Consider the following 25,660-nt stretch of genomic DNA (forward strand, 5'->3'; position numbering starts at 1 on the left):
GTATGAAGAGCAGACCAAAAATATGGGGCAAAAATCTGGACTTTCTGAGAAAATCTGAATAGTTGAGAGGTATGAATTTTAACTATACAATTGAAACATTTTAAAAGCTTCAGGATCCTAAGCCTTTGAACTGGTTCTATGCCTTTTCTAAGATGTCATCCAGTGCCCTATCTCCATATGAAAATGGTGTCCCAAGCTGCGGCACTGAAAGTTACAGTAATTGCATTCTGCTTTGGAGGATACCAGTTATTCAGTCTAAACATGTAATCACATCTCATCATGAATATAGTAGCTACCATATTTAAAGACATTAACATGGACAAAATAAAGAGACTCTGGAAATTATTTCAAACTGATCATTTCTATAATCTGTGGTTATAAGAAGAGAGTGCTGATAAAACTACCTTACAATAAATTATACTTAGGAATATTCTAGCTATCTGAAAATACAGCTTTTTATATTGACTCTAGAGTTTCAGCATTGTTTTCTTATGGGTTTACTTCTTTCAGATCTTGCAACAAGTGTTTTTATTATGACTTTCACAGCAATAAGTGAACCATTTCACTTATAAAGGTACTTTTTATGGCAGATAGGCAATAACACATGACTGATGCTTACCAAACAATGAAGTGCTTTGTCGACAACATGTGCTTTTCTGTCCTCATTTATAAGCAAGCCATCAAGTTCAACTTTTGTTATCCCATTCAAAAATGTTTCACATGTGAACGAAGAAGCATTAGTGAAATAGTGTGCACTAGAACAAACATAAATACAAAGCCAGTGATGAAAACATTGTGTTACCACGGTTAACAAATGTTACTACCTGTGCTTACATTTTGAGAAATTAGATTTCCAGTTTGCAATTTAACAAACAGTAGTGTATGACGATATATTTTATTATTTAATGCTGTTCACATTGTGATTATAACTCATAGGAGTCACATGGCAATAATGTTAGAAAGACTGAATTTATTTAATAATGTGCTAACATCTTTATTCCATTATATTCCCCTTGCTTATTTATTATATAACTGATAATGTTAAATTTTCATAGCTGCTGGAAAATAGAAAGCATTGTAAAAGGAAGACAGTTCACACCATTATGGCCAATAATGTTAAAAAGACTGAAATATGTTTTAATTGACTATGGTCATCACAGGGGGACTATCTCCTTTCCCTGATGGGTATTTACTTTTAAGTTGATTATATTGACTACAGAGGACAAAGCCTGCATATGGGTTTGTGGGCAGCTTGGATCGCACAGAAAGTAAAGTTTTAAACATCACTTTGAACTACCACTTTCATAATGTATTAGAAATTCAGTCCAAACACTGTCATTAAAATAACCTTCATCTAAAAAGCAGTAACTGGATTTCTCGATTCCTCTAGAGTCTCTTCTTTAACATTATCTACTATAATCAAAATGAGAACTACAATAAGATGAATATAAATATTCTGTGAAATGATGGAATTATTGTTAATGAATCTGGTTAATCTGTAAGAAATTTTAAATTAAGTAATTTCTACAACCCCCCCAAAAAAATCCCAAAAATAAAAAACCTCACTTACGGCAGCATCAGTAAGAGAGCAGGGTGTACAGATTCTTTGAATTCTTTCCACATCTTTGTAGCTAAGCAACGTATCTGTTAAGAGACAAATACAACATTACAATAATGCTTCTTAAGAAGGCCACAGTCATGTTGAGACACAAAATATGAGAAAAATATTACACTGTGAACAAGATGAATAATGATAAAAAAAGTAGTTAACAAATCATATGAGTTAAATATAGTTACACAAACATTTTAAGAAATCTGGGGAGATGTTTTATTACACAATGATTGATGTGAGCTAAACAGCTCTCATTGCGATTATACCTAATTTTTCACAGAAGACTTGTAAAGAGCCCAAGTAACAGCACAGTCTTCTTTTGGCTTTTCCCGGTTAGGGGTTGCCACAGCGGACCTCCGGTCCGCTCATGATTGGCAGTGGATTTTTATTGTGCTGAGTTGCCAGCCCAATGCCCAACCTTCAACGAAGGCACGCCCATTCACGCTCGCACCTACCTGCATATCTTTAACGTCACTCGATCATGGGGAGGACATACAGACTCCACATAGAAGGCGCTCCAGCCAAGAATCGAATGGGAGAACCTCTTGCTGTGAGGTGACAACGCTAACCGCTGCACCACCTAATATACTTTATTTGTCCATTAAGTGACAAAAGTAATAGTTTCAGAAAGCATTTCCTAAACAATTTCTAGCCCAACAAGAACATGGTAAACCTCTTCTAATAGTGCAATATCACCATATGAGTGACTAACAAGAAATTAATACTTAGGAGAGAAATGTTAAAATTCAGTTAGTGTGTGCATAGTTTAACCTTTGTAATAGATTTCTATCTTCCTTTGTGTTGATCTATAACTGTTCACTAAGAACAAACCAAAGAAGAAATAAGCTGCTGCCTTTGTAACATTAAATACCTGTTTTCAGTATATTAAGTGTGTGTGTGTCTACATAGGTATGCGTGTGCCTTTCTGCATCTGATATATATGTGTATTTATGTTAATATAACTGCACATTAGTGCAACTGCAACTGTACTTAAAGCTGAACAACAAGTGTGTGTGTGTGTGTGTGTGTGTGTGTGTGTGTGTGTGTGTGTGTGTGTGTGTGTGTGTGTGTGTGTGTGTGTGTGTGTGTGTGTGTGTAGGAGTAGATGAAGGAGTCAGAACAGTATAACCAATTAGATGAAGCAGATTTGTAACATGGTCTGTCACTATTTTGCTTTGTACACTGTTAGAGAATTATTTATGAAAAATTATCTGTCATGAGAGTTAAAGCAAGTGATAGAGACAGGCAGAGGTTATAGGTAAATTCAGGGCCATAGAGGGGAAAATATATCAACCTCTGGAGAAGCTGAGAGGGTTGTCATTGGAGACTGCATATCTGCTGAACAGCATGTGCCATCTCAGTCTAGAATTGGATATACTGCAAGTCAGGACAGTAGAAACAGTAGGCTATGTGAGTGCAGACAACATTCAAGTATAAGGGCCTGTAAACAGAATGAAAGATCAGTTGGTGATGAATGATGAAGCTGCAGAAGCGAAGTGGTCATGGACAGGTAATGTCAGGTTAAGTGGAGGGGAGCAATCTTACTGGGTTCTTTAAACAGTGGAGGAGAAGGACCCTCCCAGGGACATTGACATTCATGTGGATCATATGAAAAACATGTGGAAGACAATTCATTAACTTAGGGCACACCCCCTTCCTACCAATTATCACTTTATTGATAGGTAAACAGTCAAAATATGGTTAAACACTGCCCTTTGTTGACCCATGTTTTTTGATGAGCTCACATAACAGTGGGTTAAGACGGGTTTCTTTCTCTCTACTGTTGAATGATCTCATTGTTCAACCACACTGAGTTTGAGCATTGTGGATCCATGGAATGGGTTTCAATAACATTCCATTGACTGGTTAACAGATGATTGATTCCAGCTAGCCAAAGCTTCAGCTGTTTAAGAAACATAGTTATGAAGTAAACACATGGATGTTGAAAGAAGCCAGTATGTGAGGTGTGGGGAGTACTATTCTGGAAAAGTGTGGCAGATAAGCCCGATGTTTTACTAGCAATGAAGAATATAAGAATGAAAATACTGGAGTCAATTTACTTTACTTAGAGAAATTAAAGTTGATGTGGAGAGGAAGCTTTAAATACTGGTCACTGGAAGAGTTGTAAGGCTATACAGAGATGTGATGAGGGCAAAATGGTATTGTAACCATCTCGCAGTAATATGGGGTGATCCCTGGTCAGGAAGAATAATGAGATGGAGAGGCAACTAGATAAGATGGAGAGGTGAAGCAGTAAGCAGTGACTGGGCAAACAGCAGCAAAATATTAGGTGGTGGGAATACGAATGGAACTGGAAATGTTCATAACGGACACAAGTCGAAAGGAATGAATTTAGGGAGGAACTGAGCTTAAAAGATATTCAACCAGCACTGAGGGTGGAGAAAGGAGGCCTTCAGGCAACAGGTAGGTAAAAGAGGCAGATGGATGAGGGAGGCCAATGACATTTCCTGGATTAGGTGGTCGGATGCAGAAGGTGTGAGAAAGCAAACTACTAACATAAGGTAAGGAAAGATGGGTACAAGTAGCAGTAAAGTCTGGTCTGGTGACCACAGTCTAATTATTTTTTAGCAGTGTTCTCTCACTTTTCCAAACATAACATTGTGCAAATGATTATGCAGCAAAATAAAGCACAGACATTGGGTGAAGTAGTGAGAATGTTGAAGTTAAAAGCAACACACATGAATTAATATCCAATAGGGTGGGTGTTCTAAGGGAATAATGGGCACACAGAGCTGCTGTGAGGCCGGACTCATAGGTGAACGGCCTCTATAGTCTTAGAATGTTCATTGTAATGGTCATTTTGTAAAACATTATTGCACTTAGAAAATGTTTGGATGTTAAGATTTTATCTATATATGAATAGGTGTACAATAAATTAGAGAAAACACCCATTGTCGACCAGCAAAAATGGGGAAAACGCCAACACTGACACACCAGTATGCATGTGTCAAGGAACATCCTCTGTGCATACAAACTTTCACTTTTAAACCATTCAGGAAAACATAATTTTTTTTACAAAGTAAGCCTCCCTCCTTACCCCCACACCCCCCCTGCTAATTATATATACTAACTCCAAGATCACAAAAACATGGGGTAAGGCTAAATTTTCCAACCCTGGAAATTGTGTGATTTTACACACTTGTCAGTTAACTGTTTAGTCAGCTATATGTGGTTAGCTAAACAGCTGATGACCTAATGCACAAGCAGGTATTTCAATAACTCATAACTCTCCCATAGATATAGATATAGATATTGCGATCGATCTAGATATATGTGTGTGTGTGTGTGTGTATGTATATATTTTAATATCTGTAAGTATTTAACACACACACACACACACACACACACACACACACACACACACACACACACACACACACACACACACACACACACACACACACACACGCACACACGCACATACGCACACGCGCACACGCACACACTTACACACACACACAGACACACACGCACACACACAGAGTTCTTGTAACATTGACTGCTGCAGTTACTTGTATTAGTTCTGTTTTGTTTTCCATTCACTGTCTGTGGAATTTTAAGATCCTCAGTCAGTGAGTGGAAAGCAGATGGCAGCTGCACTAAACATTTCAGTCATGACACATGGATTTCATGCTGTGAATAGGGGCACTTGTATTTTAATGGGGTCTCCTGGTACATTAATTCACCCATTTGAAACATCTGGTATCCAGTGAGGTCCACTTATTCTCCAAGACCATTTTCTAAAGCTCAATAAAGAGATATGGTTCCAAGTGAGAGTAGGAAGAGGGGGAGAACAGAGACTTGCCTGCTAGATGCCTAAGTAAACTTCTTCCTTGCTTATGACAAAATATTTACAATATCAGCTTTTCACTTTCTATTGTTATTTAACATTGCATTGCATAATTTGGTCTGTTGGAGGCTGAGAGGTGCACTGGGTTGGGAGACAAAAATATAGAGGCATATGTGTGAATGAGTTCTATGACTATGTCTATGCATTCATGAACTAATGAAACAGCGATGTTTTGAATGCATGTGGTGGGGATAATGCTGGAAAAAATACATGTCTGAGGGAAGGGTGAGATACAGATGTTACTAGGGGTATAGTCTCATTGTAGTTAACAGACTGAATTTTTCTTTCTTTTTTAATTTTTATAGTATGATAGAGGTGTTGTCATTTTCAGTGCTATTAAACATACATTTCTCTACAATGGATGCATATATCTCTGCATATACCATAAGAGAAAGGTGTAGAAAGTAGAAAATGTTTTTGTATACTGAAATAATAAACATTAGTAATATTTTACTAAAAGAATAAATATGGGTTAAGTGTAATCTGGTGTGCATGGTTGCAATATGTGACCAGTAAAAAGAGTTTGAGGGTTGAAGGTTATAGTGATAAAGAGGCAGAGAGAAAGATGAGGTAGTTGGGGTGGATAAGGTCAGATTATGGGTAGCTAAATAGGGGTGATGAAGTGTCAGTAAGGAGAGGGGACAATACTATAGTAGGATGTTACAAAAAGAATAGTGGAGGTAGTGGAGGAGGACATATGGTAAGATGGGGTAGTGGGTGATGACAGGGAAAACAATGATAATATAGTTTGGGATTCCAGGAGATAGAGTAGGTGCAATGATTGGGATATTGGAGATCTCCAAACACGATGAATATGAGTTAAACAGTAAAGTAGGATGGAGGCTAAAATAAGTTTGGGAAGGATGTAGGCTGCTGTAGGAAGGTGGGAGCATTGAGGGTTTGGGAGGCATATTATAGGCAGCCAGAAGGATAGAATGTTTTTTGACAGCCTATTCATTGCACTGTTGAATGACAGGTGTTCTATTCTAGATGCAGACACTTAAGATCCTGGCAGTCTTAGTTTGGTGGAGGTGACAGTGGGCAAAAGGTTAAAAAGGAAAGACTGGGGAAAAACAATGATAATCTGAAAGGGGAGGGATAGGAAATGTAGGTGAAGAGAGGAAGGGATAGTTTACTGTGTGTTACTTGGAATGTGTGAGGAATAACCATCCAATTAGAAAGGGTTATGGACAGACTGTCTGATTAGTAATGTTGCAGGCGAAAGCATAAAATAAATTGGTTACTTAAAAGGGGGATCCTGCAAGGCTAGATTGAGTATACATTAGAAGGTGAGCAATGGTCTTGGTGCATAGCAGATGAGGTCAGAAGGCAGAGGAGAGTGAAGAAGGGAAGGCTGTGGGCAGATGAAATACAGAAGGCAGGAGGGTGTTTGGTAATAGGACATGTGTGTAGTCCAAATTACGATGAAGTCAGTGTTTTCTCCTTGTAAAACAATCCCCTTTACTAAAGTGGCTGCTTCAAACAAGGCCTGCTTTAGGGTAATAAAATGATATGCCACATGAAGGGCAACTCGCCAAAAGGGCTTAATAGCTAAACAGTTCCAGTGCCCATACTTTCTGTATTAGCTTTATACTCTTTTCCAGAAGTCTTACCCTCTGATGTGTTCTTTATTCACTCTGATATTGCCCTTTCTTAGCAGTGCTATAATCACCAGCTCATAAGTTTAGTTTATATCTTGGACTAAGCCATCATAATCCAGGACTAAATGGCCACACAATCACGTGGCAAGGAGGGATATGAGAATGTCATAGCATAGCATCATATAAAACAACTGCTTGGGATACCTAAGTCCTAATCTTTTTTTCCCTCTAACAGCTCGAAGATCTTCTTTGCACCTGCAACACTAAGGCTGACACATGTGGCTGTAATCAATGACTTGTGTCCCTAGCCAATGTTTCTGTACTCTTGGTAAATCACATACTCATTGACCAATCCATGAGGCTGACACCCATTTTTCAGACAGGTGGCATTTAGGAAACAAATCTTCCACTATTCCACCTCTGTCTAAGAATGGGAAGGCTAGCTCTGGCCACATATCTCTTTCCCACCCCATTTAGCTTTTCCAGTATTTCATATTTCTTCTCTAACCCTGGTCAGGTGGGGCACAATTAGGACTCTACCCCTTTTCACCATGAAGCTAAAAGACACACTGTTTATCTTTATTTACCTGAAGTTTTGTTTGAACAAATGACAATGTATGGTATTTTCAACTTTTGTCTCTGCACTTTGCCCATACTAAGTGATGAAACATCATACTGTAATGGATATATATTTCTTTAATGCTTATTAATGCTTATTTTAATATACTTTTAGCTTAAAAGTAGTGTAACAGTTTCATATTTTTCTCTCCGAGAAGAACAGATTGACATTTCTTAGAGTTCATTAGAAGTTAGCAAGCAGATGGTAAATGTTTCTTTTAATCATGTAACCATGAAATGAAGTTATGTACCTCATACCTGCTTGGAATATCTTTGAGATAAGACTGTGTGAAAGGAAACACAAACCATGTCAAGACTGAAGCATGAGAAAAGTTTTAGTTATCCTCCCGCATGCATACCCTTTTATCTGTTTACTCTTTTCAGCCTTTGAAATGTGTGCTTGTGTTGTATTATAAGCTGAGAATGGTTTGAACTTTGCATGAACTAAACTGTTGTTTTTGTTCTAATTTTAAGATATAAAAAGGCTTGCATGTGTGCATATGGTTGAATCTCTCTATTTTGTAATATTCCAGTATCATGATACTTTTTAATAAATAAAGTGTTTGCATCTAGTGTCTCTGACAGTCTGTGTATAGAATTCAATAACTGCATGATATTATCTGCTAACGAGTGTTCCCTTTCAATATATTCCTTTTCAATATTTTCAGACATTCGCATTGACTTATTGTAGGGTACATGTTATTTGGCGTTCCTGATTAGCAACGGCATGTTTGCAGTCACACAGCTTGCCAGTTACTGCAGACCCCTTTTCGTGAATCTTTTTGTTTCTAAGTATGCATTCCTTCTTTCTTGCAGGTGACAAAATTTAATTTTCTTTTTTAAATTTTAGATTCTAATGAGATAAAGGTACATTTTAAAATGCAAATGCAAAGTCATCAAAAGCAGTAGAGAACATAGTTATAACATATCTAAATTGTAATTCAGTTTGCCCAGGTTTCATGCCTTTCATTTTAGCCAGGTTGTAATCTATATGACAAAACCAAAAAAATAAATAAATAAATAAAAAAATTAAAAAGAAAAAAGTTTCAGTTCTTTGACAAAGTTGTTTTATAAAACTATAAGGGATAGCTTGAAATTTGCGTTATATGCAGTTCTGTAAATTACATTTTTGGTTAATTTATATCTAATACAAATGACAGACTTATGGCCTTAAAATACAAATTACCCTAAGCATTCTATATGGTTTATATGGTAATAAACTAGATAGTATATTAGAAACTAGTTGTGTGGTCAGAAGACAATTGTTGCTGAAAGATCAGCTCATTAAAGGATATGTTAAATTATACATAATTAGGAAGATATCACAGGTGGAGTGGGTGAGCAGAATAAATGGCATGAGAAAAGTCTGCAGGAGAAAAAAAATGACTGTTAAGAAAAATGCAGACAGACAGAACAATGCAAATAAATATTGGATGCTTCATAATATCTCAAAAAATAGCTGTGATTTCCTCTAAATTAATCAAAAGGAGTTAATTGCACATTTCATAGTCAAGCATGGGGTTGGCATAATGGTTAAGGTATGTACCTCACAGACAGGAGGGACAAGGTTTGAATCTTAGCCAAAGAAACTGGCTAGGCTTACAATGGTCCACAAGGGCAGCTAACCTACTACTTACCTATGAACTTATATAAATTCTACCTCCTTATTGTATGTGAAAATAATTCTTTATGCTAATAATATGATTACTTACCAATCCACTTCCCTCTCAGTATTGTGATTCACAAGCAGAATGTGCCCACTTCAGAACATTTACCTAGTTCAGCAACTATGGCATGCTAATTAAAGTCTTCAAAAAATTCAAACTTTGCCATCTAGAATGATTACATGCATAGGAACTATACAAGACAATTAAGCAATTATAGACTTTGTTGGCCAAATGTAAAAATAACCTCTCACTTCATATATATCCTTCTTGTGGTTAGACCAAAAACTGTATATCACTTATCACTTAGAACCAAACTAAAATGAAAAAAAAAGCTTAGTTTGCATTATTAACTTGGGTTTGGGTATAAGGAAGCATGGTTGTCAGGGATCTAATGGCTATGAAGTGAGAGAAACTGTGGGGGACATAAGATGAGGTTACATAGCCTAAAACTTGTACAGTGAATGTACAAATGGGGAGATACCAACATTTTTAAAGGGCAATCCAGTAATGTTCATACAGTTGAAAAGGATAAACAAAATGGAAGGCAGAGTATCCGTAGATTTGTGTGGAATATTCAGTTTATGGTAAGAGCACATTTTTGAAAAGTGTTGTCCTGGGAAACCGAGACTGAAGGCTTGACATACTGTATGTGGATTTTATCTGCTTTGAAGTTTCAGTTAGAAGTTATGCATATGATGAAAGAAAGACAGAAAGAGTGTGGTCCCTCCAAAATGTTTGGAATATAAAGTACTGAATAATTATTTATTTTGTTTTTTTTCTTTTATTGGGAATATTCCAGTCTAGCTGTGATACTACATATCATGATTTTGGTAGGTTATCTACTTTTATTTAACCATTCTGTTATGGTTAGGTCAGTAATGAGCTGATGGCAGCCATGTCATGAGTTTTATCAAACATGCACTGGGCAAGATAATCTGCATACATTGTGGCATTTATGTGGGAAGAAGTAGTGGGACAGTTAATAATTACAAAAATGGGAGGCCACTGACCAGTCCTTGGGGGACATTCTTCACCAGAGGAAATGCAGGAAAATCCCCATGATATGAATACTTTGGAGAGTATGCTGGGTAGGTAGTTTGGCAATCAGGCAGTTTCATTTTAGGGTAAGTAGTTTGAGAATTGGGAGGTATTGCTTTTGTCTAGGTCATGGGGCAGGTTCCAAAAGAGTTGCTTTCAGTGCACATCTGCCCTGATTCCAAAATACTTGCTCTCATTGTAACTGGCTTACCTTGGTGTAAGGCCTATCTATAAACAGCCTTAAACCAGGGACCAGATTCCAAAAACACCTGCTGTAAGCCTGCACTCAGTGTAAGTGAATAATCTTTTGAAATTGGGCCCCATGTAATGCTAGTAGTGAGAGACAAACTCAAATGGTTTGTTAATATCAACAAAGCTAGCAGTGGTGAGTACATTTGCTTGATTGAATTCTTATAAGTAGTCTTATTCAGAGACAGAAGACCAAAAGAGTTTGACAACCATGCTGGTCATTGCAGAGCAGAAGATAGTTGTTGAGCTTTGTGGACAATGAGAAAATAAATTGCTTAGATAATGAAGCTAGATGTGATATGGGCATATAAGCTATACAACACATAGTCACAACCACCTTTAAGTAATTTTATGAGTGTTCCTGTTTATCACAGACAGGTATTTCACCAGTGCTAGTGGACAGATTTGTGATGTTGCTTAGGAGTATAGTGATGATGTCTGTTTAGGCCTTAATGAAGTTCATGAAGAGGCCTTTGCTACCAGTATTACTATACAAGGGTATTCTTTTTGTAACTTTGTCAATAACATTGATTTGCCTACTACACTGACAAGTGACCTAGCAGGAACAAACACAATGGGCATTAAATCAGAAGGGATTGCTTTAGGATGTGTCTGTATTCAGATGAATTGCAAATCACTATAATCCAGCTGAATCAATGGGAACATTTTAGGGTTTTGGCATGGCTTGCTTCAGAGAATAGATTAAATGCACACAAATAATTAGTCTTTTTTTAATAATGATTTGCATTTTGAAATAGTGATAGTTAAATGTGACTGGCATAATGGTGATATTACTACCTTGCAGAATTTGGTCTGTGGCACTGTGGTTTAGTTTCTGGCAGTGATTCCATATCAGTGGAGCCTACATATTATACCTGTTTTTACACAGCTTAAGGAATTCCTTAGCAGACCATACATATGCTTTCAGTGTGTGTGTGTGTGTGTGTGTGTGTGTGTGTGTGTGTGTGTGTGTGTGTGTGTGTGTGTGTGTGTGTGTGTGTGTCTTTCCATTCAGGATTAGTTTGCCACCTTGTACCCACTGACTGCTGATGAAGGGTCTTGATCCCTGATAACTCTGAAAAAGATAAAGAAGGTATTAGAGAATGAATGAGCAGGGGAATGAATGAAAATTAATCTTGAATAAAAGAAAATGCATCAGAAGGCAAGAGTAAGATGAGGATTAAGGTATGAGGAACCTGGAGCAGAATGTTGATGGAATAAAAACCATGTCAATGACAGCAAACTTTTCTTTAACAGTATGGTAATATAAGTTACAACATTAATAACTCAAACTCCCACTGCTCAAGTTTTATCAACTTGCTGTCAGTTGCTTGACTCATTGTATACTCATGACTGACAATGAGCTTTAAAAAAATGGTTTGTGTTCCTCTGTACCTCCCAGGCTATAACAATACTACCTCTGATCTTGCACAGACTTTGAAAAAGCATAGTTACTTACACAGTATGTGCAATCAGGTGTCTCATGCTGAAATACACAAATCAGCATTCAGCTGTCAGCAGCTGAGCAGTGAGTACCTAAATGATAACTATTTTCTAAGAATAAATGCTGTTATTAGCAGTGAAATGCTGCAACAACTGTGAAATAGATGGCATCATTACAATTACTTAGGCCCTTGGAATCTTTAGAAAACATAGTTTGAAGAGGTAATTCTAACATATTAAACAAAAGAAAAAGGAAATTAAATAGCTGTCTGACTGCCATCCACAATAATCCACTTGAATAAAGTTGATAGCAGGAGAAATGTGAACTATGAAAAGTACTACACATACCTTTCCAGGACAGAACCCTTCATGCAAATCCTGCTTTATTGATTGGCAGCTTTCAAACATGAGACCTAATAAATCAAGTACCCATAATTGTCTATAGACCATTTATTAAGGCAACCCCAATAATCATTATGCCTACACTAGAACACTTATTGACTATCTTGGTGTATCCTTGCACTGAATCATTGCATCTAATTCTCAAAATATACATAACGACCCTCTTGAGTTACATATGTTGCACTTACCTGATGTAGTGATAGTAAATTAAATGTGTTTTTGAACAGCTCAGTCAGCGTGACATTGTCCATGTTTTCGATATCTTCACAAGTCACTCCTTTCGACAACTGTCCTGTGCTACAGCATAAGCAAAAGGAATACTGTAAGACATTATCTAGCATATTTTTGTCCAGGTAGTGGTATTGTCATCATCTGTGCTATTAATGTTCAAATATCCTCTTCAAGTAAGTCATGCTACTTACATCCTACGTACACTCACTATTCTGCATTTTCTATCACTGTTTTATTTAATTTCTAGTTCTTTGCACAGTTTCTTACAAAACAAAATCCTAGCATATCTCACCATAAATGTTGCATATTTAGTTAAGATGTCAAGTTTGCTAGAACTTGTTTATTTATTTTTTGCATTTTTTTGTTGTTTTATGGCAAAAAGAGAAAGGAATTTACTATTTATTTATACAACCTAAAAAGTGATTGGTGATAGCAAAAGTGGCCAGCCTTTGAGTTGAACATTATAAATGGATGAGATTTCAGCTTATCAATCTAAATTCATCAGTTTCTACAACCACACATCTGGCCAAGTCTGTTTACAGGGTTTACACCATGTCAGTCTTAATCAGCTTAAGGTTGTTGACACATTTTATTAGGTATGAGGATTTCCTGGTATTTATTCATTCATTAGTGGATGAGCTAGTCCATAATGGACCATCTTCTACAGCAACTCAGATGATATGGCAGGAGACACCATATAACTAAATCAAGGCATCATATCAGGTATTTGACTTTAAATATTTTAATATTTTAACAAAGAGGTCAAAATGCATCCTTAACAACAGATTCAAGTATGTATATTAGAAAGCTAAAAATACATGCCAAATCTTCAAATATTCATGCAGTAAACTCAAAGTTATATTTTGAACATTCAGAGTAAGATTACATTAATACATGAAGTTAAAATTTAAAATTGTGCTTACAGATAAAGCCTTAATATGGCAGACATTTGGGATTCAGTTATTAGTGCATGTGCTGGAAGAGATGGTGACGGAGGGTTAATGAGTGGCATGGCAATGCTAACTCAGTGAGGGCTAGGAACACATGTATCCTCAGTGCAGACCAAAGTTCATATGGAATCAGCTGCTTAGAAGGACAACAGTGCCTTCTGAAAGGCTTATACTACTCAGTGAAGTAGGTGACACACCCTCACTACAGCCCATTGCATGCCAAGCCTTACAGCATGCATGGGTATGTGCAGAAGGGGGAACATATCCCCCAAAAAATCTTAATGGATGTCAAGATGGTGGCAATCCATTAGGGAAAGAATGGACAAAGTCATATGATCAGACAAATGGTTGCCATGTGCAGAGTACAAAAACTATTATAAAAAATCTGGAACACTCAAGTAGTCAGATGTATGGACTTAGTGGAAGACTACAGAAAAAAAAGCATCATAGGTGGTACAAGAACTGCAGATCTTGAAAAGCATACTGGCATCCGACCATTAAGGGACAGCTGTGGTGGTGCTGCGGTAGCGTTGGCGCCTCACAGTATGCTGCTGTCCGGTTCGTCTATCAGTTAGAGCGTCTTCTGCATGGAGTCATGCGTGAATGGGTGTACCTTCGTTGAAGGTTGTGCGTCAGGGATGGCAACTCTGTACGTAAAAATCAACTGCCAATCATTAGTGGACCGGAGTTCCACTGTGGCAACCCCTAACCGGGAAAAGCCAAAAGTCACAACAACAACTACAATTGATTGAGGATGTGAATATTATTATCTATTGGTTCAAGGAAAATGCCAAATTTTATTGTAGGTGTAGTTTGTAATGTTGAACCCTACACTAAAGTGTTCTTTTTAACAATACTGGTCTATCAGAATTTTGGACTGGAGTATATTTATTATATCTTATAATGTACACTGAGTACATGATATAATGACAGTTAAATGTGTTGCTTTGCACAGAGCAAGCCCTCCTACACACCTAACAATGCATGTGTCCACATATGCCTGCTACTTAGTTATTTTGACATTGGAAGGGACTGCTGTACTCTGACCCAAATAAATGCAGTAAGATATTCATCTCAAAGGTCATGCAGCTTTGCTGTGAGAATAATTAAGTAGCAGGTTTGGTAGGGCAATGTCTGAATTAATGTGATATTAAAATATGTTGAGTATGCTGTCTGACTGCAATTCCAAATTTCCAATGTTAAAATTACCTGTAGCCACAAATCTGTTGTAGTATTTCCTCATAAAACATTAATTTCTACATACAATTATCATATCTTAGTATATTAACAAAATTTATTTGTTTGACATTTCTTGACCAGGAAAATCTGACTTAGCTAGAGGCCTTTTTGTTTTAGCAGAGGTCCGAGAAAAAAGCTCCACATGAGTACATATCAAAATATTCACAAGAGTACATACAAAGTTTACAAAATATTCACAAGAGTACATACAAAGTTTACAAAATATTCACGAGTACATACAAAGTTTACAAAATATTCACAAGAGTACATACAAAGTTTACAAAATATTCACATGAGTACATACAAAGTTTACAAAAGTAGCAATTAACGAGTAAATAGCAATTTTTGATTAAATAAGAGAGAGAAAAGTACAAGTAATGATATGCAGTTAGACAAGTAATTAAAAAAGCAATGGCTTTACATAATCATTACAGAGAAGTTGTTGAGAGCAGGTAACAGTTATTTTAAAGATTATTTTATACGCTAGTAAGGAGGAAATGGTTGTTTGATGGAAACATATAGACTTGAAAAAGATAAAGTTAAGTGAGACGGAAGTTAAGGGGACAGAGGCAGTGAGAGCAGTGGGAAGAAATAAGAAAGTGTGAGAGGAGGTAAAAAGAGCAGTGATTTGGGGGTATAGGTGAGTGGGGTTGTTAGGAGTTAGAATTAAGTTGGGCAGGCACAGAGTGTATATAAGATAATCAAGGAAGGTTTTTACAATGATATGTCCAGGAGTTTGGGACGTGTTCCTTGACAGCTTTTTTGAATTCTTGAGTGTGGGGTATTTTATGGATGGAAAAGGGAAGTTTGCTTCAGATAAGGGCAGGAGTGTAGCTGTATATGTTCTGACCTATTGATCTTTTAGATTTGTATATGTCTAAGAGTAGTTATTTAGAGCTCCTGAGGTTTCTAGTTGGTAAGTGAAGAGAGATGAGCAAGGAGATGTTAGGGCAGGAGGAGGGGTTCTTTAGGATGTTATGAATAATAAGCAGTTGAGAGGATATAAGTTGATGTGGGAACCATAACCAATTTAAAGCCTTCAGGGAATTACAGTGATGAGAGAGAGAGGTCTGGTTTGCTGAAAACCTGGATATTTTGTTGTAGGTGGCTTTGAGTTTAGTAAGTAGGCCTGTTTGCAGGTTGGTTAGGATTTGTGAGCTATAGAGGAGGCTGGGTAGATGGAAGGAATAGGCAAGAGAGATATAAGAGTCCTTAGTAAGGAATTTTTTGTTTCTGTAGAGTAGACCAAGTTTTGGTTGGTTTTCTTAATACAGTGATGAACATGTAGGTCAGATTTGAGTTGATCATCAATAATGCCCCTAGAAGCTTGGTATGGGTTACAATGTTGATGTTCTTTAGTGATATTAAGGAGAAGCTGGGTTTGTGGTGGTACAGCAATTTTGGGAGAAATAGCAGGGCTTTGGTCTTTTTGGGAATGAGAATTAGCTGGTTGTTAGTAAGCTATTTTTCAACAGAGTTGAAGGAGTTTTGAGTGAGAATGCGCAGTTCAGAGAGGGTATCTGAGGTAGTGATGATAGTGGAGTCATCTGCATATTGAATGAGGGTATATTGTGGACAGGAGGTATAGAGGTGATTTGAGAAGATATTGAACAGTAAAGGGCCAAAAATGGAGCCTTGTGGAATCCCCATTCTGATGAGGAGGAAGGGAGATAGTGAGGACAGCCATTTGACAGATTGTTGTCTGTTTGAGAGGTAGCTAGTGAACCAGGTGAGTGTGGCGGTTGAAAGCTTGAGGCCAGAGAGTTTGAAAAGGAGCATGAGGTGGGAGACTGTATCAAACAATTTTGAGAGTGCTAGGAAGAGACCAGAAATGAGTTTGTTGTTATCTCTGGCTAGGGAAATGGAGTGGGTAAAGGGGATAAGGGCTGCGGAAGTACTATGGTTGGGTCAGAAGCCATACTGGGTTGGAGTGAGTAGGTTTTCCAGGAGTAGATAGTCTAGGATTTGCTTATGTACACACTTTTCAAGTATTTTTGAGAGGGTGGAGAGTATGGCAATAGGACATAATTAGTTAGTTCAGTAGACTTTCCAACATTGTGGATGGGTATGGTAGAGAATTGTTTACAAAGTGAGGGAACTGTGGATTCTTATAAGTTTGCATATGGGAGGGGGGGTTTAGTTTTAAGCCAGAGTTTCCAGGCATTAGATCTTTTGTGCATGAGAGTGCATGTGGATTGAGATAGCAAGGGGGAGCAAAGAGATTTCACTTTAAATGTATGTGGGAGTGGCTAGTGAACTGAGGATATTTTGAAATATGGAGACACATTCTGACAAAATACAAGTTGGATTTTAAACTTATGTAGTAGATGAATTTATGAATTTAACAAACAGGGCAGGATGTATTATGATTCTTATGGTACATCTTCCTTTTGGTACAAGCACAAACAAAATGACATCATGTGCTTTGCTAAATACAATTTAATTAATTGTTTAATTGGTTCACCAATGAAATGTTTTTAAGATTAGTTTAAAAGCTTCAACTTCGGTTGTTAAAATCACACTTGATAAAGCCTGGTAATACCGGGCGAAAGCGCTTGTGGCAATTTTTGTGGAATAAAAGCTGTTTTATTTTATCTCGTTGGTGCGTTGGTACTTCTTAAATTGAAGAAGCAAGTGATATCTTGACAGTATTTTTGTGCATAACTTGTTGCAACATCCACTGCCTCTGGACTGGTTGCGGTCAGCCGCATTTCCTTTTTCTTCGTATTTTTAAGTACTACTTGGTTATTGGTTTTGGCAGTGATGGCGGAAGACCAATCATCTCTGGAGTTCGTGGATACACCTATTTTACTTACGGAGGAACCAGATGACACGCCGGTCACAAGAAGGGAATTCAACCAAATTTTGGTATTACTCACGCAGCTTAACAAGACCATTACTAACATTAATAACTCTGATGCCTCTGACTCCTCTGGGTTACCGGGGAATCAACAGCAGTTTAAGGAAAAAGAAAAAGAGGAACGAGCAAGAGGGTCAAGGGTTGAAGCTGGTTTCCAGCAACCGGTAATTGTGGACCATCAATCGGTTTCTCCATTTAGGAACTTTTCCAACAACAACAATCATTTTGAAATTAAAGAAAACAACAGTTTCAATTTTAAAAACTGGACTGAGCAACAACCGCATTTTTATGCAGGTACTGTAAACGCTCAATTTGAACCTTTGGACAAAAAATTTGAAACATTTAAGAACAAACTATATGCGTACAAAAACGCACAGTTAGAAATAAATTACTTAACTGAATGTATAAAAGTTGAACGTGTGCCTAAGGGGTTGCGCTGTTTTCGGTTTCCGAACAGCGCACACCAGGGTTCACATTTATATGGTCAATTGGTTGATTTATTCAACAAAACAGGACTCGATATGCTTAAGTTAATGGTGGACGATTATGTTAATAAAAGCAATGAGATTTTAAATGACTTGAACAATTTAAACGATAGTATCACTCAAGATGAGAAATTTCAGAGTTGCAAAAAGAAATACGAGGATACATTTAGGGAAGTTGACGCACACTGTTTAAAGGTTTTAGATAGAAAAGTAAGGAAGCTAGATAGGGATCTCATTGAATATAGGGAAAGAAAAGCATATCCAGCACCTATTAGATACAACAGAACAAACACAGAAGAATCTCTTAATGAAGTACAAACTAACAAAAATAATGTTTACGATGAAACTCACTCAGAAATTCCTAGAAGAAGTGAACGGCTGGCACACAAAGGTAATGTTAATGACCAGCAGGGTTTTCCAGTTCCCAGTGCTTGGGTGAAAAGACGTTAACTTTAAGAAGTAATTTGTCCAGTAATCAAACTACTTCTAACATTTTTTTCAGAGAATCAAGGTAGTTGTTGTATTTCAAGTTTAAACAATTTTAACATTTACAACTACACAAACACACAGATTACAGCTTCACATTTTGAATTATTCACTAAAGGGTTACAATTTATACCACAAAGGGTTAGTTATCTACCGAGATTATTAATTGAATTAAAATTATTCATTAGAAACATGAATTTGGCATTATTTTTTAAAAACCAACAAAGGGACAATGAGTATGTGCTTATGAAAAGGAGTACGTTTAACCCCCCCACTCACCCCACCTTAAAAACTTTTGAGGAATTAACGGAAAAAATGTTAAGAGACAACCTAGGTAAAAAACATTCAGTGAAAGCATCAAATTTTCCAGATGAATTAAAAAATACATTGGAGAATTTGAAATATGAGAAAATTCGAGCTATGAAACCTGACAAAAGGGGGGGCATTGTTTTAATGTATCAATTGGATTATGAAGGTTACATCTATGAACTCTTACAGGACACGGAAATTTACGAAACTATTTCTTTAAATGAGTTGAACACTGCTCTTAGAAATATCAAATACACTATTTATGATCTTTTATTACAGGGTTTCATAGATGAAAAAACTTACAACTACCTTACTGTTGTTAAACCGAAAACACCAATATTATTCGGTATACCCAAAACACACAAAGGGGTTAGTCCCTTAAAATTTCGGCCCATTGTAGCAGGGGCGGGCAGTATAACAGAACCCCTCAGCAAGTACATAGATTTTCATCTTAAAACTTATACCTCGAAGTTAGAACATATTTGCAAAGATTCTTGGCAATTTTTGGCTTCCATTGACAACAATATGGACAATTCCAACATTTACATGGTCACCATTGATATAGTGAACTTATTCCCTAGCATTCCCCATGAGAAGGGAATGGAATGGTTTAGGGAGACTATTTGTAAAGAGACAGGTCTCAGTAATAATTTAGTTAACTTAATTTCGGACTTTATGCATATGGTTTTACACAACAATTACATATATTTCAATGGGGAACATTTTCGACAAAAAAGTGGCGTAGCCATGGGAGCTCCATGTGCTACAGCCTATGCAAATATAGTTTTACATAAATGGGAACTTGAATTTATTCATGGTAAAAGTTGGAAGCAATATATTAAATTTTATAGGAGATACCTGGATGATATCTGTATTTTGTGGCTTGGTTCTAAAGAAACATTTAAACAGACAAAACCACACAACCAACGGAGCTCGGACTCTGCAGACAGCAAATAAACAATGATAAATCCAACCTCCGAAAGCATACGCAGAGTCCTTATGGCAGAGGCAGTGTCAATGCCTAAATGTTCACAACAGTGCGTACTAAAAACCAGCCGATTAAACTTGGAAAAACGTTTTTAATAAATAAAACGTGAGCGCTTTCACCATTAGGCTTCCTCAGCCGTTACAGAGGAAACATTTGTTCAATTCATGGATTATTTAACCCACACGACTGAGTTTCTTAAATTTACCTATGAAATTAATGACATGTCACTGCATTATTTGGACATTTGTTTAACCAAAAGTCCTGACAACAAGGGTTTTCTTTCAAAAATTTTCAGAAAAAACACCTACTCCAACTCATATTTACATTTTGACAGTGCACACCCCCCTTATGTCAAGAAAGGTATCATAAAGGGGCAATTGGTTAGAGCTTCCAGGATTTGCAGCACACAGGAATTGTTTCTTGAAGAAGCTGCATTTCTTAAGAAAGCTTTTTTAGACAGAGGTTATCCAGTCACATTATTCACTGAAGTTGTAAGCAAAAGAGAGGAAAGATTTCCACCTCTTTTGGGAACGGGGGTGGTTCTTAAGAACAGTTACGAAGTATTAAACTTCCAAGCACATAACAATTTTGTATATACATATTCAGAAGATTCAACAGTTATTGAAAACACACTCAAACATTATTGGCCATTGGTTCTTATGAATGAAGAATGTACCAATATTTTCTCTAAAGACGTTTCTTTTATTAGAAAAAGAGACATAAATTTAAAAGGGATGTTTGAACAGAACATGGAAGGTAGGACAACTTTAGAGCAGTTTCGAACGGACAAAAAGAAGGGAACTTTTTGTTGTCGGAGGTGTAATCAATGTTCCTTTATTTTGGAAACGGACAAGCTACACATCCCCTCTAGTAATATTTACATCACAGCTAAAGAACACTATACATGTTGTTCTAAAGGGGTTGTTTATATTGGGCTCTGTCAGAGTTGCCCATGTTTCTACGTTGGTAAAACGGAGAGAGAACTAAGGCGTAGAATATATGAACACATGTATGAGGTGAAATGCAAAAAAGACACCAATGCCTTTTTCAAACACTCTTTAGTATGTCCTAATATGCACATTCGTTTCTTTGTGCTTGACAGAATAAAGCAAGATCCTAGGGGGGGGTGACTGGGAGACTGCACTTTGTACTAAGGAACTCATTTGGCAATTAAAATTAAACGCAACGAAACATCCTGGTTTAAACGAAAGTTTAAGTCTGACTAGCATTCTTAAGATGAAAAGTTGCCAGTTATAATCTAAGAGTGATTTTCATTTAGGTTTTATTTGAAATTTACCATGTTGTAGTGAATTATTTGTAATAGGATTTAGCTATCTGTTCATTTAATTAGAGTGTGTTTTTTGTAAGCTTATTACATTTTAAAACAGTATATTCACACAGTTAATTTTGGTTAATTTTTGTGTAGTTTGCACATCACAACAACTTCATTAAGACATCTCTGAGATTCGTAGGGCAATATTGTTTGTTTAAAATTCCGTAAAAAGTATTTTCATTGAGGCTTCTTACTTTATATTTTATATTTTAAGCACTGACAAAATACAAGTTGGATTTTAAACTTATGTAGTAGATGAATTTATGAATTTAACAAACAGGGCAGGATGTATTATGATTCTTATGGTACATCTTCCTTTTGGTACAAGCACAAACAAAATGACATCATGTGCTTTGCTAAATACAATTTAATTAATTGTTTAATTGGTTCACCAATGAAATGTTTTTAAGATTAGTTTAAAAGCTTCAACTTCGGTTGTTAAAATCACACTTGATAAAGCCTGGTAATACCGGCTAAAGCGCTTGTGGCAATTTTGTGGAATAAAAGCTGTTTTATTTTATCTCGTTGGTGCGTTGGTACTTCTTAAATTGAAGAAGCAAGTGATATCTTGACAGTATTTTTGTGCATAACTTGTTGCAACATCCACTGCCTCTGGACTGGTTGCGGTCAGCCGCATTTCCTTTTTCTTCGTATTTTTAAGTACTACTTGGTTAGGGGTTTAGTTTTAAGCCAGAGTTTCCAGGCATTAGATCTTTTGTGCATGAGAGTGCATGTGGATTGAGATAGCAAGGGGGAGCAAAGAGATTTCACTTTAAATGTATGTGGGAGTGGCTAGTGAACTGAGGATATTTTGAAATATGGAGACACATTTTTGGACTGCATCATCTAGAGGGTCTATATTAGAACATCGAAGTTGCAGAACTTCGAATGTTCTAATATTGACCCCGAATAAGTGAAAGCTGAAAATAGCGAAGTTTCAGAAACCAAATTCTTTCCTAGGGAAAGAATTTGGTTGCCCGTTCCTGTCGCTTCGCTATTTTCAGCACTGTGGTGGAAAGTTATGGGTCAGGTTCAGGTAAGTGTGCGATTGTGTGGATGTGAGGGTTAGGCCAGGTTAGGTGAGTTAAGGTTAGGGTGTGGGTCAGGTAAGTGTGAGAATGTGTGGATATGAGGGTTAGGGCGGGGTAGGTGAGTTAGGGTTAAGGCGCGGGTGAGGTGTATGTGCGATAGTGACGGATCTTAGGGTTATAGTTTGGGTTAAGGTAAGTGGGTAGATAGTGGTGCATGTACAGTTTAGTGTAGGGTTAGATGTAAGATTTTAGGTGTATGTGTGTGTATTGTTGTTTGTTTGGTGTGTTTGTGCTGTGTATATGCATTCTGAAACAGCAAATTTGTTCCCTAGGAAAAAAATCGCTGTTCTGAATTTTTGATGTTATCAGTTTTCAGTTGCTAGGAATCGATATTAGAACATTTGAAGTTCTGAAACTTTGATGTTCTAATACAGACCCAATCTAGAGGTAGGTATGATAGAAAGAACCAGTTAATAGAGGAGAGCATATTACTGAATATGTCAGGATGGAAGTTAGAGAGCTGCGATAGTGTTTATATTTGTGTGATTTTGGCTGGTGAGGGGGGAATTGGTGGACACAAATAGGTGAGTGGTCACTGATGGAGTCAGGTAGGTGGTGATATAGTTCAGATTAGAAACCTGTATCCAGTCTATAATAGTACTGGAGTTAGTTGGCTTGTTAAAGTGAGTGGGGGTACAGATTAGTTGTGTGAAGCCATGTACGTTTAAGTTAGAGATGGGTGAGCTGGATGTTTGGGATGACCAGCTGATGCTTACATTTCCCAGAAGAGTGATTTCATTATGTATATTTAGGATGAGCCATCAGAAATTTGTTCTAATGCAGAATGTTGTCACAGTAGGGTATGTATATTGCAGCTATTGTAAAGGTTTTGTGGTTAAGTTTTCAGTTAGCAATGAAGAGTGCTGCTGAGTGAATGGAGGGGGGAGGGTTTGATAATGGTGACAGGTTTAGGTAATCAGAGTATAATATGGCAACTTCTTCACCCTTTTTGTTTTGTGGGTCAAGATGAAGTATATTATAGTCAGTGGGAGGAACGTGTCAGAGAAATGGGGTTTAAGACATGTTTCAGTGATTGTAATTATGTCAGGAGAGTAGTGGACCATCCAAGCCTGGCATTCAGTTATTTGTTCATGATGCTGTGTATATTGAGTGAGTATAGGGTTAGATTCTTAGTAGGTGAGTTTGGGTAATGTGGTGTATGTTGGGTGGTAGGGTTAGTAGAGGGTGGGTTGGAAAGTGGTCCAGGGTTAGGGTGGATGTCTCCTGAGAGGAGTAACTTATTGTTGGGGAAGAGAAGTGTAAGAGGTCAGAGGTGCAGGAAGTGATATTTCTGCTTAGTTCTTGTCTGGTAAGAGAGATATATGGGGTCATTCTTAGTTTGTGGAGGAGCGTGTTAGTGAAATGCAAGAGTGATGGAGATATTGTGAAGGAGAGGTGTGCATGAGCAATAGTGAGTGCAGGTAGGTGATAAGTGAAGGATATCTGTGTGTAATAAGAGGAGATGTAGGTTAGGATGACTAGAAGTGGTGTGGTGATGAGAGTAAGGAAAATATTTGGATATTTAAGGTAGTAATTGATAAGTAGATGTAGGGGAATATGTTATTGTAGTAATTATGAGTACAGGAGATGAATTAGAAGAATTACAACAGGAGAAGAGATAGGGAGAGTATATAAAGGTTTCCTGAGGCAGTTAGGTGTAGTGTGAGAAAAGAGTGAAGAGAGAGGTAAGTGAAAACCACAGTAAAGGGGAGGGTTTTGAGAGGTAGCTAGTTAGTGAGAATAAAGAAAGAAGTGGGGTGGATGTACATGGAAAATGAAGTAGATTAGGAGAAAATAAAATGTGAGAGTTGGGGAATGTAATAGGGGGAGGAATATGATGGAGAAAGAAATGTTTTTGGTACCTGGAGAATAGAGAAAAGAGTATAGTTTGTATGGAGGTTTTAGAGAGAAGGAGAGAGATAGGGTGGAGTAAGTAGGAGGAGTGAGGTTGAGAATATAGTTGAAGAGGAGGAGAGTAGATAGAAGGTTGGGAGCAGGGTGGGAAAAGGTGAGAGTGTGATTGGTTGAGGAAGGGAGGAAGGGAAGGTGTTGGGGAGGGTGTGGTGACAAGCTGTTAGCTATAAATTTAGTTTATTCAGGGGTGAGTGGGAATGGGGGTAGGGTAGAGGAGTGGACAGATCCATGAGAAGCAGATTGCTATGCTTAGAAAAACTGTCAGTGAGACCTGAAATTTAGTTTACAGGGTATGTGCAGGGGAGAGCCTAGGTGAGTAAGGGTAGTTGTTAAATATGTTGAGTGAGTCCTTAGCTAAGGAAAGAGAGGAGAAAGACTGGAAAGTCTTTGCCTTCTGTGCTCTTTCCTGAAATTAGTTAAGTGATGGAGTGATACAGAGACTAGGGAGAAAGAGACATATGTTGAAGGAAAGACTGAATGGGAGTGGAAGAAAAGGGGAGTTAGGTGACCGAGAAAAACATGTGCACACCACAGCCTTGTTAAAATCTCTAATATAAAAACACATATAAGAACACTTTGTGATACAGGTACAGGTTGAGGATGCAGTACTAGGAGAAAATCAAGGAATTTATTCATTTTCTGAAAAAGGACAACTTGTAAAGAGCTTTGTGGTTGAGTTGCAGAGTGTCCCCCAAAACAAGTGTACAAAGTCACTGGATTGCATTTAGTTGAGAGTTAACTGTTCTCATTTCTCCATGGCATTATGATTTTGGGATTGGAATATATGTAATATCTGTATCTATAGATGGATAGATGGATCTCTATCTCTTTCTCTCTCTCATTCTCTCTCTCTCTCTATATATATATATGTATATATATATATATATATATATATATATATATATATACACACACACACACATATATATATATATATATATATATATATATATATATATATATACAGATAGATATATTTGATACATATATCGATTCGATTAGATACAGATATAAACACACACACACATATATATATATATATATATATATATATATATATATACGTATGGGTTGTAGATAACTCACTTAAAGACAAAGTGATAAATTCATTGAAAAAAAGAACTCAGTCAGGCAAAATGTCTGGAAGCCCATTTCACAGAAAGACAATTTAGCTGAATTCAAAATAACAGAAACATGGTACAATCAAGAATACTCCACGGTTGCACAGCTGGATAGAAAAGTGAAAATACCATACACAGAATATCACTGCCAG

The 25,660-nt window shown here is 37.0% G+C and overlaps 1 protein-coding gene across 3 annotated transcripts in view; it reads right to left on the reverse strand.

Moving 5' to 3' along the window:
• The window catches only part of OTOA (otoancorin), a 952,220-nt gene that overhangs the window by 565,188 nt on the left and 361,372 nt on the right, over positions 1–25,660 (reverse strand). For all 3 annotated transcript variants that reach the window (XM_044089617.1, XM_044089616.1, XM_044089618.1), the window contains exons 17-19: positions 12,690–12,798; positions 1,571–1,644; positions 620–755 (exon numbers count right to left, since the gene is read on the reverse strand). In XM_044089617.1, coding sequence (XP_043945552.1) covers positions 620–755; positions 1,571–1,644; positions 12,690–12,798 — 319 coding nt within the window. The remainder of the gene's footprint in view (positions 1–619; positions 756–1,570; positions 1,645–12,689; positions 12,799–25,660) is intronic.

The sequence above is a fragment of the Protopterus annectens genome, chromosome 12.part0 (assembly GCF_019279795.1).
Source record: "Protopterus annectens isolate FY-2018-M chromosome 12.part0, PAN1.0, whole genome shotgun sequence".
Lineage (NCBI taxonomy): Eukaryota > Metazoa > Chordata > Ceratodontiformes > Protopteridae > Protopterus > Protopterus annectens.